Source organism: Erinaceus europaeus, chromosome 15 (genome assembly GCF_950295315.1).
Source record: "Erinaceus europaeus chromosome 15, mEriEur2.1, whole genome shotgun sequence".
NCBI lineage: Eukaryota > Metazoa > Chordata > Mammalia > Eulipotyphla > Erinaceidae > Erinaceus > Erinaceus europaeus.
The window spans coordinates 61,059,929-61,075,867 of record NC_080176.1 but is presented as its reverse complement, the minus strand read 5'-3'; the positions used below and the strand labels follow the sequence as shown (position 1 = coordinate 61,075,867).

The 15,939-nt window shown below is 49.3% G+C and overlaps 1 protein-coding gene across 3 annotated transcripts in view; it reads left to right on the top strand.

Moving 5' to 3' along the window:
• EPG5 (ectopic P-granules 5 autophagy tethering factor) overlaps positions 1–14,270 on the top strand; it is a 120,712-nt gene extending 106,442 nt beyond the window's left edge. For all 3 annotated transcript variants that reach the window (XM_060173813.1, XM_060173812.1, XM_016185117.2), the window contains exons 40-44: positions 1,077–1,319; positions 3,237–3,453; positions 4,173–4,388; positions 7,491–7,605; positions 10,453–14,270. In XM_060173813.1, the coding sequence (XP_060029796.1) occupies positions 1,077–1,319; positions 3,237–3,453; positions 4,173–4,388; positions 7,491–7,605; positions 10,453–10,632 (971 nt within the window). In that variant the 3' untranslated portion in view covers positions 10,633–14,270. The remainder of the gene's footprint in view (positions 1–1,076; positions 1,320–3,236; positions 3,454–4,172; positions 4,389–7,490; positions 7,606–10,452) is intronic.
• The last annotated feature ends 1,669 nt before the right edge of the window (positions 14,271–15,939 follow it).

Sequence of the window (15,939 nt, the reverse complement as noted above, 5' to 3'; positions counted from 1 at the left end):
TCCTTCCTGGACCTGTATTCTCCCCACCCACCCACCCCAGAGTCTTTTACTTTGGTGCAATATGCCAGTTCCATTTTAGGTTCTACTTGTGTTTTCTTTTCTGATCTTGTTTTTCAACTTCTGCCTGAGAGTGAGATCATCCCATATTCATCCTTCTGCTTCTGACTTATTTCACTCAACATGATTTTTTCAAGGTCCATCCAAGATTGGATGAAAACGGTGAATTCACCATTTTTTACAGCTGAGTGGTATTCCATTGTGTATATATACCACAACTTTCTCAGCCACTCATCTGTTGTTGGACACCTGGGTTGGTTCCAGGTTTTGGCTGTTACAAATTGTGCTGCCAAGAACATATGTGTACACAGATCTTTTTGGATGGATATGTTGGGTTCCTTAGGATATATTCCCAGGAGAAGAATTGCAGGATCATAGGGTAGGTCCATTTCTAGCCTTGTGAGAGTTCTCCAGACTGTTCTCCACAGAGGTTGGACCAATTGACATTCCCACCAGCAGTGTAGGATGGTTCGGAAAGACCCATTTTATAATCGTCTATTTTTCCTCATTTGAAAGTTTAGAAACTATAAAGCTGCTGTTAGGAACATTTAAGGGATTTTCCTTTTTCTCTGTGTTTAGCCTTAAGTAGTAATTATTATCCCCTGTGGAATGCTCTGGACTTGGAAGGCTTGGCAATGTGGGGTGGAGATGCTGTTTCTAATTATTTTTCCAGATGCTCGATGACATCTGCATGCTTGGTATCTGTGAACAAAGGTGGACCAAGGAGTTAGTTAAGCACAAGCTGAAAATAAGGCAGCTTGCCTGTTAAAGCTTCACTCTCCCACACTCTCAACTCAAAGAGCCTGCAGCAGGTCCAGCGTCCTCACAAAGCATCGGTGCTGCAGCCTGCCTGCCATTGCCAGCAAATCCACAGCGTTCCTTTTGGCTCCTTGAGATCAGCTCCTGGAGTGAGCTATGATTCAGGGAGGAGTCAAGATGGGCACTCTCCTCCTCCTCCCCTGGGTCGTCCAGCTCCCCATCCCGCAGCCCCTCGTGACTGTGTGTGTGCTCCCTCACAGACATGGACGGCCAGGCCCGACACATGGCCCTGAGCAGCCTCTTCATGGAGGTCCTGATGATGCTGAACACCGCTGGCGTTCCCACGGCAGAGTTCCTTCGGGGCAGTCTCCGCGCCTGGATCGGGCGGAAAGTGCATGGGCTGGTGGTGCTGCCCCTGCTCACCGCAGCCTGCCAGAGCCTGGCTTCCGTCCGCCACATGGCCGAGACCACGGAGGCCTGCGTCACAGCCTACTTCAAGGAGGGTGAGAGGACGCCTCCCGGTACATCCATCTTGTCAGGGAAGCTGGAAGCTGGCTAGGAGTGGGGCTTTCCCAGGCCCTTTCAATGGGGAAGGCACCTTCACGTCTGTGTAGAGACTACTGACCCATATCAGGATATATTTTTGTCTTCATAAGGGTCACAGTTAGCATGAGAAGAACTGCTCCTCCCCTCTCTTTCTTTAAGGGTAGCATTGCTTTTTTATATGACAGAGGGAAATGGAAAGAGAAGGGAGAAATAGAAAGAAAGAGGGACACCTGCAGCCCTGCTTTACCATTATGAAGCTTCTTCTCTTCATGTGGGAACCAGGTGCTTGAACCTGGTTCCTTGGGCATTGTAACGTACTCTCAACTGGGTGCACCACTGCACAGTCCCAGCCCATGTTTTAGTCCAATTGTGTTTCAGTAGAAGGAACCTCTAACTCATTCTACATTGACTTTTGGGGTATCAGGATAAGCGTTTTCTGATAGGTGAGAACCAGGTATGCCGCAGGGCTTAGTCGAGGCTCTTAGTCAAATGCTGTTTGTCAGAGTCCACGCCACTCAGCCTCCATGTGATTTCCCACCAAGTGTTTTCCCCTAAAGTTGCCACTGTTCACATGAGTTGGATAGAAGTCTCATCTTTTAAAGTATCGATAGTATGAGGAGGCCACCACCCACGCCACCACTCTTTTGTCTTCCACATGCCCTCCCTCAGGCTCAGCTGAGGGGACGTACTCACTAAGCACTTCCAGCTCTGCTGCTCAGGTGCACACAGTGGCAGAGAAGGAGGTATGAAGGAACGTCAGGAAATGTATGAGTCTCAGAACAGCCTGCCCCTCCGCCACGGCCTGTAGCACTTTTTCATTCCTCCCAAGGGAATGAAGGGTAGCATTTCTCCTTCAAACTTAACTTTTTATTTATTTTTTCTTTGCCTCCAGGGTTATCGCAAGGTTATGGCTCCTGGCGGCCATTTTTTCCCCCTATTTTATTTTTTATTTGACAGGACAGAGAGAAATTAAGAGGGGCAGGGGAGATAGGGAGAGAGAAAGACACCTGCAGACCTGCTTTGCCGCGCGTGAAGTGTCCTCTGCAGGTGGGGAGTGGGGACTGGAACTTGGATCCTTGTGCTTGGTGATGTGTGCACTTAACCAGATGTGCCACCTCCAGCCCCCTCAAACTTGTTCGTGTTAACACACACACACACACACACACACACACACACACTGTTTTTAATTTGTCAGACTTGTTCAAGGATTTTCGAGATATGAGTCAGTTTAATTTTTTATAAGTGTTGCTGTAATAACAGTAACTTCCCAGGGAAAACACCACTGTTTGTGAAATACCTCGATCGTATTAGATTACAGTAGAGTTCTGAGGTGACTGGGACAGACAACACCTATGTGGTATTTTAATGATAATGTGGTGAGGAAGGTGATTTATATAATAGCAATGCAGCACCTGGAGCCTGGCGGTTGAGCACACCCGTTACCAACCTTCCCAATCTGCAGGGGGACAGACGCCTCGTGAGTGGTGAAGCAGGGCTGCAGGTGTCTCTCTTCCTCTTAATCTCCCTCTCTCCTCTGTTTCTCTCTGTCCTATCAAATAAAGAACAATAAAAGAAGGAAAAAATGATTGCCAAGAGTGGTAGACTCATGACAGACATTGAGACCCAGCGGGAAGCCTAGTGGGGGGAAATTGTAGCACGAAATTACGAATTTTTACCCTTGTCCAGTGGCCAAGACAGTCACAGGATTTAGTGGGGGGCTCTGCATCCTCAGCTCTGGGGTACTTCCCTCACCTGTGATTTCTGGGGCCAGTGCAGGAGGTGTTTCCTTAGGTGTTTTCCATTAGGGAACACTGACTAGAATTGCAGAATAACTTGCTTCTACTTCTAGCTTACTCCGCTTTCTCCTTCACTAGGCTCTCTCCACCAGAACTTGGGCTGGGGCCCCATCCTGGTTTCTCTCCAGGTTCCTGAGCTCACCATTGAGGAGTTTCTGCAGGAGTGCTTGTCTCTGGGAAGCTACCTGACTCTGCACGTCTACGTGCTTCAGTGTCTCAACAGTGAGCAGACTCTGCGCAATGAGATGAAAGTTCTGCTGCTCTTGAGCAAGTGGCTGGAACAGGTGTATCCAAGGTACGCACATATGTTCGTCTGTTCATCCGTCTGGCTGCCATCACTCACTGCTTCCGAGAGCAGATGAGACCAGGCTTGTTCAGGGCAGTGTGGCTGCTGGAGACCATTGCTCACTGCGTTTGGAGACTTGGAATTTAGGGCAAAAGTAGGTGTTGAACAAGGCCAAGAGGTACAGTCACTTGGTTTAGAAAGATGCTGGCTTCTTGAGTTCTTTTTCTGAGTGGGGTTTTATCTCATAAAATAGGCATTGTAAAATCCCAAGCTTTAGTCAGCCCCCTTCTCAGCTAAGCAGAGGTTCAGTTTCTACCGCACTGTTACCCTGACACAGTATGAGACAGCCAGATGATAACAACGGGAAGCTTACTCAGTGCTCTCAAAGCTGTGACTTAGTGAGTACTTTTACTCATCACCTTAAACTCCTGCACCTGAACCCCTCATCTCTATTCCTTTTTTATTTTTCCTTACAGGAGGGGAAGACAGAGAGGTGGAGAGAAAGAGAGACACACCTGCAGACCTGCTTCACTGCTTGTGAAGCGACCTCCCTGCATGTGGGGAGTTGGGGGCTCAAACTGGGATCCTTACGCTGGTCCTTGCACTTTGGGCCATGTCCATGCACTTAACTCACTGCGCCACCGCCCGGCCCCCTCATCTCTATTCCTCTTGACCCTGAACCCCCATCCTTTCTCTTCCTGACACCCACCCCCACCCCCCACCCCCAGCTCTTCGCAGGAGGAGGCCAAGCTGTTCCTGTGGTGGCAGCAGGTTCTGCGACTGTCCCTGGTCCAGCTGGAGCAGAATGACTCTGTCTTAACAGAGTCCATCATCCGGATCCTGCTGATGCTTCAGAACCGCCACAGTCTGATGGCTGAGGAGCGACTGAGCTCTGGGATTCTGGGGGCCATTGGGCTTGGCCGGAAGTCGCCCTTGTCTAACAGGTAAGGAAGCACCTGCTGTCCTCCTCCTGAGCCTCAGGTGTCCACACCTGCCAAGGGGGTGTCACTTCAATAGGCTTTCTGACTTAAGATAAAGGTCTGTCCTCCACCCCCCAAGAGACTAGGGGCAAATCAGTCCTGACTTTATCCGTAGTTTCGTTTATTTATTTGGAGGTTTAAAAATGTTGCTACTGTTAATACTAAGGGTATACAAGATGGTAAGATCACAGGGGTATAGGGGTACAGGGATATAGGGGCACAGGAGTATAGGGGTACAGGCTTACAGATCGTTTGGTTCCTGGTTTTTTTGTTTGTTTGTTTTTAACAAACTCGTGTTTCATTTCTCCATATTACCATGTGATAATTACCTGTCACTTCCTTTACTAAGTCCTGTCCATTTTGTTCCGAAGGACACACTATCTTTGTTTTTATTGCAGAGTAGTGTTCCATGGAGTCTGCATCACTTAAATCTTTATCCAGGGACCCACTGTTGGGCTTTTAGAAGATTTCCACTCCTTGGCTGTTGTGAATAACACAGCTGTGAACATAGGGGTACATGTGTCCCCTTTGAGCCTGTGTCTTCATGTCCTTTGGGTATATGCCTAGGAGGGGTATTTCTGGGTCCTAAGGTGTTTCCATCTTTATTTTGAAGACCAGGCTGAATTTTATTTATTAAAAAACACCTACAAGGCTGGCAAGATTGCTCACCTGGGAGGGTGCCTGCTTTGCCTTGGAGGCGACTCAGGTTAGAACCCAACTTTTGTCAGTGCTGTGGCGTCTTCACCGCACCCCCATCCCCATCCTTTCCCTTTCTCTCACTCTTTCTACCTGAAAAATTCAGTCCATAATGGTAATGCCCTAGAGATGACCAAAAGAATGTTTGTAAGTTGAGAGCGTGAGTCTGTTGCTGCATTTTTACTTTGCAACCTGCCCAGCAGGTGTGTAGGGGCAGAAGCATCCAGTTGACTGCTCTCTTGGCACTTCTCTGGGCAGCCTAGGCCTCCAGCAGGACTCCCTGTCATCAGGCTATTGAGGCAAGTTAAAGTGAACTGGTAACAAGGATACATCATAAGAAACGTGTCCAGTTTCTTGTTATTAAAAATTCTGAGGCATGAAAGAGTCTGCTGTGAGTCTTCCCTTTTAGCTGACACTTATTTGTGTCATGAAGCCTCATACATCCTGATGACAGCATTCTTCTGAAAACGGCCTCTTCTGTTGTTTTGACTTTGCGAACCACCTGGTTCAAACCTGGCAACGTCATATCCCCTGGTTTCTAGTAGGAGTTAGCAGAGTGAAGTGACGGGTTGATTTTTGGCATCACCAGGGCTCCCTCACTTTGAGCTGGCATTTTTCTCCAGATGTACTCTCTGCCTGTGTTTCTACCTGCAAAAGCTACCCAGTGTAGTCAAACTCTGGCAATAACAGAGAAAAAGAAAAGTAAGAGGGACAGACGGAGAGGGGATGGCACCAGACTTTCTCAGAAGCGGAAACTGATGTGACCCTATCCTTTTATCTTTAAATTGTTATTAGTGGTTTAATAGTGATTACCAGGATTAAAAGAGAATCTGGGGATAGTTCCACACCACTCCCAACACCCAAATTCTGTGCCCCAAGATCATCACTAGAGATGAGTTGCTACTTTATGGTTGTTATTATTTTGCAGTTGTGCTTCAGTCCTGTATATCTCACATGATTATGACCACTTTAGAATGGAGGGCTTCGTGTCTGGTTTTGCTTTGCTTTGCTTTTTTTTTTTTTTTTTAATATTTATTCCCTTTTGTTGCCCTTGTTTTATTGTTGTAGTTATTATTGTTACTGATGTCGTCATTGTTGGATAGGACAAAGAGAAATGGAGAGAGGAGGGGAAGACAGGGGGAGAGAAAGACAGACACCTGCAGACCTGTGAGGCCTGTGAGGCGACTCCCCTGCAGGTGGGGAGCCTGGGGCTCGAACCGGGATCCTTACGCCGGTCCTTGTGCTTTGCGCCATGTGCGTTTAACCCACTGCGCTACCGCCCGATTCCGTTTGCTTTGCTTTTAACGAGAGCACTGCTCAATTTTAGCTGATGGTGGTGCCAGAGAATGACCCTAGTGCCTCAGGCATGGAGGCCTGGTATACTGCGGATGGCACTGTCCTCCGTGAGCATGTACACTCTTAATGTGTACAGTCCAGTGGCCTCTAGTGCAGTGACCACAGTGTTGTTAAGGTCATCACTACCACACAGTTCCAGAACTCCTAAGGAAGTGCTGAGCCTTCACCTCGTCTTCTGGCCCTTGAGTCTCTGGCAGTTACTAACGCGTGCTGACTCCATGTCTTGTCCTGACAATACACAGAACCACAGAATGTGTGGCCTCTTGTATCAAGACTCCCCAGGCTTGAGCACTTATCAGTACTTCACCCACTGTATGCCATGTCGTTTGTCCACTCATCAGCTGATGAAACATTTGGCTGTTTGTCTTTTGACTGTCGTGAACAGAGCTGCTACGAATCACACATTTTTGTTAGTGCAATTGTTTTGCATTTATTTGAGGCACAAACCCACAAAGTGGAATTTTGGGGTCACTTGGCTATTACTGGACTTACTGAATAACTGCTGGACTTTTGTTTGTTTGATTTTAGGGAATTTTAAATTTTTTTTATTGATTTATTTACTACTGGATAAAGATAGAACTTGAGAAGGGGAGAGAGACAGAGAACACCTGCAGCCCTGCTTCACCACTTGTAAAGCTTCCCTCTGCAGGTGGGGACCAGGGGCTTGAACCTGGGTCTTTGCGCTTTGTGATGTGTGCACTCAACCTGATGTGCCACCCTCTCACTATTTTCTATAGTGTCTGTCTGTCTGTCCATGTTTTCCACCAGAAATGCCTGAAAGTTATAGTTACTCTGTATCTCTGATGACAGTTCCATTGTTGAGTCTGACTTAGGTTTACATTGTGTAGGAGGATCATGGCATAATTATAATCACCATACTTAAGGTTTTCTGGGAGAGACTAAATTGTCGGTCTAGAAATGTGTTTCTTTTTCTAATATAAAATAAGCATTTTGTGATCATCGAGTGCTTGCTCTTAACACCTCTGGCTTCCTCTGCCTGGTCCCTTACCCCAGGTTCCGAGTGGCTGCCCGAGGCATGGCTGCCTTCCTCTCCGTTCAGATTCCGACTGAGGATCAGATCCGTTTGAAACCTGGCACTGAATTACACTTGAGCCTGAAAGCTCAGCAGGTCAGTAAAAAACCTTTCAAAGGTTCTGCAGTGAAGGGGTGAGAAGGCCAGCACGACAGCTCCCACAATAGTGCACCAGCTTTGGCGAGCAAGAGACCCAGGTTCAAGCCCAGAGGCCCCACTACACTGAAGGAGGCTTCATTGCTGTGACATCGCCCCTCCCTGTTTCTGTCATCCCTCTGGAAAAGTCACAGGAAGCAGTGAAGACCCTGGTGATGACAACAGTAACAACAAACTAGAGAGTAGTCGTCTTACAGCCAAAGTGAGGAGGTGTATTCTGCACCTGGAGACAGTTCCCCTGCAGTAGCTGCACACCGTGTTTCTGTGCTGTCCTCAGGTGCAAGGGCCACTGGCCGTGTGTGTCAGGTTTTGTAATGGCACCTACCTGATACACGGGAGCATCACTGCAGAAGCGGGAACCCCCAGAAGCCAGGTGGGGCTGAACTTGGTGCTGATGAATGTGAACACAGACTGATCTGCTGTGGGCCAGGGCTGGGGTTGGCGTAGCTAAGAGCAGTGTCTGCTCACTCTGCTCCCAGGCCAAGGAAGCGGTCCTGTCCTGACCACTGCTGGATGGTGCTGGGATGTCCTAGCACAACGAAACAGTAGCTGAGAGAAGTGGATTTTTCTAGCAAGGCAGGAGCCACTCCCGGTCCTGTGTCTGTTTCACTTGGTGTGTGCTCAGAGGAGGCCTGAACTCCTGCTCTGTGCTAAGTGTCCTTCCCACATCTGAACTCACTTGGAAATAGTGCAGTGAGAGTTTGAACTTGCATGCAGCTGTGGACACGGCTTAGTGTGCAGAGCAAAGGGCTGGCATGCGTGAGGCTCTGAGTATAAACTCCCTGAAGCCTCACAACAACCTTATAGGCCAGCAGCCATTCTTGTCCTCGCTTTATGGGTGAGGAAGTGGAGCCATTTGTCCCAGGTCCCTCAGCTAGCAAGTGCCACAGGGTGCCTGGTTGGGTACTTTCCCTCTGCCCCTGTGCAGAGCTGTCTCTGTCAGCAGTAAAAACATGAGTCCCCTCACATTTTTCTCAGTGCTTCTTTGCAGCTTTGTAACGTCTGAGCTGGATGCTAGCTATGTGATAGCTTGACTATTTAAATTTTATTTTTATTGTGCTTTACAAAATTTGAGATGACGGGTATAATCCCACACCAGAGTTCTATGTCCTCACTCCTTCCATTGGAAATTGCAGTGGTTCTCCCAAGATCACAGATAGGGGTTGACTATTATTCCTATAACCATATATATATTCCCCTTATTCTTTCCTATGGTCCTGCCTTTTCTTACTTCCCAAGTCACACCTCCCCCTATTATTACTTCTGAGCAACCTTCCTTTTTTCCTCTTCTCTCTCTGGGACCTGATGGAATTAGGGTTCAGAGCCCTCTGATCCTCTCTCCTTAACATTTCTTCTCCTTTGAGAATGGAGAATTCTTTATGGGTGCAGAAGGTGGGAGTTCTGGCTTCTGTAATTGCTTCTCTGCTGGACATGGGCGTTGGCAGGTGCATCCATACACCCAGCCTGGCCCCTAGTGGGGTTAGGGCTCTGGGGAAGTGGGCCTCCAGAAAGCATGAGAGGGGGGGGGTGACCCCACAGTGATGAGTGCGTCCCCGGGTGGGGAGCTGCTCATGTGCAAAATCCTGGGGTGAGTGAGCTCGTGCAGTTGGCAAACTGCCTGGGGTTTTGCTGGTTTTCTCCACACACAGTCTTGTCCTCTTTCCCATTATGAAGAAAAGACCGTTAAGTTCAGACATGTTGTCTTTACCCTCTTAAGAGCAGTGTGGGCATATTTGCTTCATTCCTGTGCCGTTGGCCGTGCAGAGTCAGAGCAACCCTGTACCCCGCTGCTCTGAGTACCAGCCAGGCTAACCTGACAGACCTTCTCACTCACCCTGCACCCCGCTGCTCTGAGTACCAACCAGGCTAACCTGACAGACCTTCTCATTCACCCTGCACCCCGCTGCTCTGAGTACCAACCAGGCTAACCTGACAGACCTTCTCATTCACCCTGCACCCCGCTGCTCTGAGTACCAGCCAGGCTAACCTGACAGACCTTCTCATTCACCCTGCACCCCGCTGCTCTGAGTACCAGCCAGGCTAACCTGACAGACCTTGTTATTCACCCTGCACCCTGCTGCTCTGAGTACCAGCCAGGCTAACCTGACAGACCTTCTCACTCACCCTGCACCCCGCTGCTCTGAGTACCAGCCAGGCTAACCTGACAGACCTTCTCATTCACCCTGCACCCCGCTGCTCTGAGTACCAGCCAGGCTAACCTGACAGACCTTCTCATTCACCCTGCACCCTGTTGCTCTGAGTACCAGCCAGGCTAACCTGACAGACCTTCTCCCTCACCCTGCACCCTGCTGCTCTGAGTACTAGCCAGGCTAACCTGACAGACCTTCTCATTCACCCTGCACCCTGCTGCTCTGAGTACCAACCAGGCTAAGCTGATGGTGCTTTGTCATCTGAGAACAAACTGAGAGCAAACTAAATGGGTCTCAGGCAGCTGGTACCTGCAATTTCTGTGGAGGCTTCGGAAGAGAGGGTGCAGGTGATTGGGGGTGGGGTGGGGTGCAGCACCTCAAGGACTAGGGGAGGAGGACACGGCAGTGTAACCTTCTTGTCCACACAGGTTCTGGCGAGCAGGGTGGGTGTAGCTCAGGCATGTGTGGAGAAGTCGGGGGAGCTGGAGAGGCACGGTTGCTTGGCTCCCTCTGCCTGTGGCTAATCTAGACCTGCTGCTGGGACATCTACGCTACTGCCAGCACAGGTTGGCCACACCTATGGGGACCCCGCCACATGCACCTGTGTGGTTAACCCTCTGTCTCCCATGTTGTCTAGGCTCTGGCTGCTCTGGAATCTTTGGCCTCGAGTAAGCAGTATGTAGAATACCAGGACCAGATAGCACAGGCTGCACAGTTTATCAAGGACCCTGGGCACTGCCTTCAAGACGTGAAGCGCTTCCTGGCTCTTGTGGTTGGCTCTCTCTACCCAGATGTGCACTACTTGGATAACATCTGATAGCCACACGAGGCCCTTCAGAAACAAACAAGAAGAATTCCTGTTTATGTTTACTGGCACTTTGCTGTTGCACAAGTAACTCTTCACCTTCACTGCTGGGCTCAGTTGGGCTTGTGCGTGAGATGCCGTGTGCCTGTGTGTGTGTTCTATAAATGCGTGTGTGTGTGCTATTAAAACTTACAGAGAAGTGAACTGAGTTGCAGGTGGGTACAGAGCCACTTGCAGATGCCGCCTGTCCTGTCACCTCACAAGGCCTGGGGCAGGGTTATTTGCCCCCTCTCTGTCCCCTCCTATTTTGCTTCCGTGTCAAGAATCTTGTGCCAGGTCCAAGTACATTGGGAACCATGCGAGACCCTAAGGTTTGACCTCACTTAAGTTTCTTCACAAACTTGTGAGATGAGCTTTGGGAATCTCTTTATTTCTCCAGTGTGGGGACTATACCAGCTTCACGGTGTTGCTGTGTTTTTTCAGAGGGGAGCCGCGAGTGCTGGTTGAAGCGAGCCTTTGTCTGCAGTGTGATCACTTGATCTCAACTCCAGCAGACACGCACAGTGGCTGGTCTCTCCATCCAGCCACCTGTCCTCACCCGCCTGCCCCTCGAGACATATCGGCGGCGGCCTGCGATGAGTGTGGAGTGGTTTTGCAGACCAGTTTTCCTCCCATTGGCTCACTAGGTCCCTGCCTTCCCTTGGTCCAACCCGCTTACTCTGCCCCCGCAGGTGTCTCAGTTGGCTGCTTTCAGTAGACACCAAGTTTGACGCCCGAGGGGCCCTGCTGTCAAGAGATGAGGGCAGAGATAGCAAGACCTTGACTCTGTTTTCTGCTTGACTCTTCACTCCAAACTAAACTCAGAGGAGACACCAAACTTGCTGAAGCACTTAGCCATGGGATGGGGTCAGGTCAGGACAGGTGAATGAAATGTGGCTCTCCTCCAGTGGCCACGTGCCGTCCTCTGACAGTCTGTTTGCTCATCACCAAAGTGTGACACCGCTTCTTGCTTCTGCTTCTCCTCTCAGGAACTGTTGGCAGCAGTTTCACGGCTGGCACCTTTGCAGTTGTCAGCTTGTCTGTCTTGTCCCTTGTTTATGAGTTCTCTGTGGTGCAGGGATACTTGCCTAAAAGTGTCAGGACAGAGCTTTTGGCTCTCCAAAGAGTGTGCTGGAATACTTCCTCTAATGTTCGGAAGTGTGAGGAGCTGCCTTGTACTGTGAATTCTTTGATTGGACACAGCTATTCTGCCTCTCAGACATGCCGTGAGCAAGACCGCCCTGCCCAGCTGCCAAGCTTTGGGGGCCACTCTGTGTCCATCTGAAAGGCCATGTTTCTGTTTGCTGCTCCATGGCCACATCAGTCACCTCCCCACACAGCATAGGTGACAGTTTTAGAAGTCGTGGACAGCATGGTGGCTGTTTAATGTGCTTTTCCCTTTGAAAAGGGTATAATTATTGAGATCCTAGAATGTGAAAAAGTTTGTGTACATTTTAAAAGAAATTATGATTAATCTGTTAATTTCTGAAGCTCTGTAGTATTTATAATGTATCTGACCCATAAAAATTATTAAATAAATATTTGGGTGTAGCTGGTAAAAACAATCTGACCCCTGGCTTCCAAGGAGTTGGCCTGCAGCAAGTACAGGACCTGTTTGGGAGACGACCACACCAAGCTGTTTCTGCATCTGTTCTGAGGTCTGGCCCAGCCTCACTCCAGAGATGAACGTGTCTGCCCAGAGCAGCCTAATCTTGCTTCAACCAAATGCCAACCCCACTGACCAGTCAAGATCAGTGTGCCCACTTGGCACAAGTGGGAACTTCCTGCCCTTCCGAACGGTGTCCTCACATCACTGCTCATTGCGCTTCTTGAACCTAACATGAGTTCCCTTAGAGAAAAAGGCAGATGTCCTCGAACTACTGCTTATCCGTGCCCTCAAATCATCCATCCAGTCCCACCTCCCACTCAGTGTGAATCTCTCATCCTGAGGCTCCCGCCTTCCACAGCCTCTCCTGCCCAGTATCGTTGGAGGCCCTTGGCAGCTAATGTTCTTGCCTGGAGTTTCTGGAGCCCAAGCTGGACTCCTACTAAGTGCTCATGGTTCTGCAGAGTCAGACCAGGCTCCTGCTGCTCCTCAGACCCCCAGATAATTCTCTGCCCTTTAACCTCTGACCCTGCCAGCTGTCCACCTTTTAGTCAGCCTCAAGCAGAGGCTAATGACCTTTCCAGCTGCCTCTCTGGCACCACCCCATCTAACTGGGCTGCACTTGGGGAAAGTGCCCATGCCACCCCAGGAGCATTGTGCCCAGCACTTTCTGCACAGGATGAGACAAAGACCTGAATCCATGTTGGCACCGGCCTCTGGGCACCAAGAATTTGTGTCTCCCCGGGCCCTCATCCTCCTCCTTGCTCTGCATGTTGGTCAGGTAGTGTGGTCAGACAGCAAGTTCACTTCCCTGGACCCTTGGGTGGTACTGGCTCAAACTCCAGATCTCTGTAACCACCATGTGCCACCAGAAACATAGCTCCCTGGGTGCCTGCACCTCCCTTGCAAGTCTGCACTCCAGTTTAGAACGGCTCTTCACTTGGGGTCAACTCCACCGCTGTCAGAGCAGCTTACTGCTTTTTAATTTTTTTAGAAATGGAGATGAAAGCCATTTCTCTCTTTAAATTATCTTTTATTTATTGGATAGAAACAGCCAGAAATTGAGAGGGGAGGGGGAGGTAGAGAGGGAGAGAGAGATACTTGCAACCCTGCTTCACCACTTGCAAAGCTTCCCCCCTGCAAGTGGGGACCAGGAGTTTGAACCTGGGTCCTTGCACATTGTAACATGTGCACTCAAACAGGTATGCCACCTCCAGGCCCCAAAGTTGTTAATTACCAGATCCCTGATCGGCTCTGGCTTATGGTATGGTGGTGCAGGGAATTGAACCTGGAACTTTGGAGCCCCAGGCATGAGAGTCTCTTTGCATAACCATTATTCTGTCTCCCCCAACACTGATTGTTTTTTCTGCTCAGCTAACTACCTTTTGAAGCCAGATGGAGTGGGTGACACTGGAGGTAGATGTAGCTAAAGAAAACCAGTCTTCCTGTGTGCTCGTCCACTCTGCCCGGGTCTGCTGGTGAACCTGGCTTCAGCCTTGTGCTTCGTTCTGGTCTGTACTGAGCCTCCTGTGAGAGGTACCACAGCTCCTGGATAATCACTTTCCTCTCATCCAGATAAGAGTCCTGATTTATGACTTTAATAATCTGAAAAACAGAAACTACTGACCATACTTGCAGGCGATGAAATCACTAAGGAGTGTTACAGATTTTAACTTTTATTTTCTGTTGTACAGATGAAATTATTCTTAAAGACTGAGAACTAACATTTATTTTTCTTCCAATGACTTAAATTCACATATGTGGCAACAGATACGTCTTGAGTGTTCTCAGCTCTTTTCCCTTCCTCCTGTGTTATGTGACCTTTGAAAAGCACTTTATTTTGGCTGTCAGATGTGCAATACTTGCTTCCTATCTTTTGTTCAGAATTTTACATACTTGTTTAAAGGAGGAGTTTTTAACATAATGATGAGAAACAGGAAGAAATGAGAATTGGCTAAGTAAATGTGTGCAAATAAACTTGATTCAAATTAAATTTACACGTGGTAATGTGTATGGTCTTCGGCCAGCTGTCTGGCAGGTCTTTTCATACAGAAATCACAATAAGGATCATGTAAGATGAGACTGTGCCTGGTGGCCATGGGTAAAGCCCCGAGTTTCAAAGGGAATCCAAAACTTGAGGACCTAAGAATAGGCACAGAGAAGAGGCCACGTGGTGACATGGGGAGAGCCCCTGGCTCTGGAATGTGGTGGAGACCCTGGTGGGAAGAGTCTGTACTTTGTTACCTGCGCTCAACCAGATGTGCCAACACCCAGCCCCTATTTATTTACTTATTTATTTTTGCCTCCATTTTTTTGCTGGGGCTTGGTGCCAGCACTACAAATCCATTGTTCTTGGTGGTCATTTTTTCCATTTTATTGGATAGGACAGCGAAATTGAGAGAGGATAGGGAGAAAGAGGGAGGGAGACATCTGCAGACCTGCTTCACTGCTTGTGAAGTGACCCCCCCCCCCCAGCAGGCAGGGAGCAGGGGCTCGAACCTGGATCCTTGTGTGCATCCTTGCACTTAGTACTATGTGCGCTTAGCCTGGTGCACCAGTTAAGTTGCCTTTAGAATCAACAGTGGCCAGCTGGAACCAGCTTAGCCATACCCCACCTCCATGTCCCCTGGATCTCACGTTCTAGAATTCCAGATTCACACAGGCCCTGCACCAAGCTCTCTGGAGCACTCTTTTAAAATTTTTTATTTTATTTATTATTGGATAGAGACAATTTGAGAAGGGTAGGGGGAGATAGAGAAGGAGAGAGGCACACCTGCAGCCCTGCCTCATCAATCTCATGAAGCTTTCCCCCTGGGGACCAGGGCTTGAACCCAGGTCCTTGTGCACTATAATGTGTGCACTTAATTAGGTGTGTCACTACCTGGCCCCTGGAACCCTCGTTCTGGCAGAGTCTGGCATTGATAGTGTACCTGTGACTCATGTCCTAAAGTACTCTAAGGAGGAGCCTGTGACATCCCTCACATCCACAGAGGGCTTGGAGCTTCCCTAAGTCCTCTCAAGGCCATTTTGTCCGTGTCCTGACAGTCTCCAGCCAGAATGGAAGACTTATCCATGTTCAGCAGCAGATAAGCAGAGGGGTCACAGGAGTCACTGACCAGTGGCTGCTTTGCTGAGATGCTCCATCCAGGTAAAGTGAGAAGTGCTCTCCCATGAGTTTCACACTAGAGCTCACTGTGTACACACACCCACACTCACACTTAGACACACACTCAAAATACTGTCCCCAGTGCCATCAATATCATGGTGACTCCCACATGAATGTCCACAAAGGAAGCCACTGAGCCTCTGAGCAGGTCCTGGCCCCTTGGGGATTCCCTGGCTGCACCCCCAAGGTGTGCGGGGGTCAAACAGGGCCACCCAGTCAGTCCTTACTTTGGTCTTCATACCCAGCAGTGTGTGGGTAGATGCCGGTGGTCCATGGGCATATCACTGTGGGCACACAGCTGCCGGGGGCCTCTGGGGGTTCTGGGGACTCAGGTTCTCATAACTGGACTCTGGAGCCTGGGGCCTGTGGACAGGAGAGAGTTGGCTGACCACTTGTCCCAGAGGAAGGACCCAACTGACCAAGTCATGGCCAGTAATGGGCTGGAGGCGGTGAAATGGAGACAGGAATGGGGGAAGGGAGGGGGCCACTCATCTGCTGGGCCTGGGGA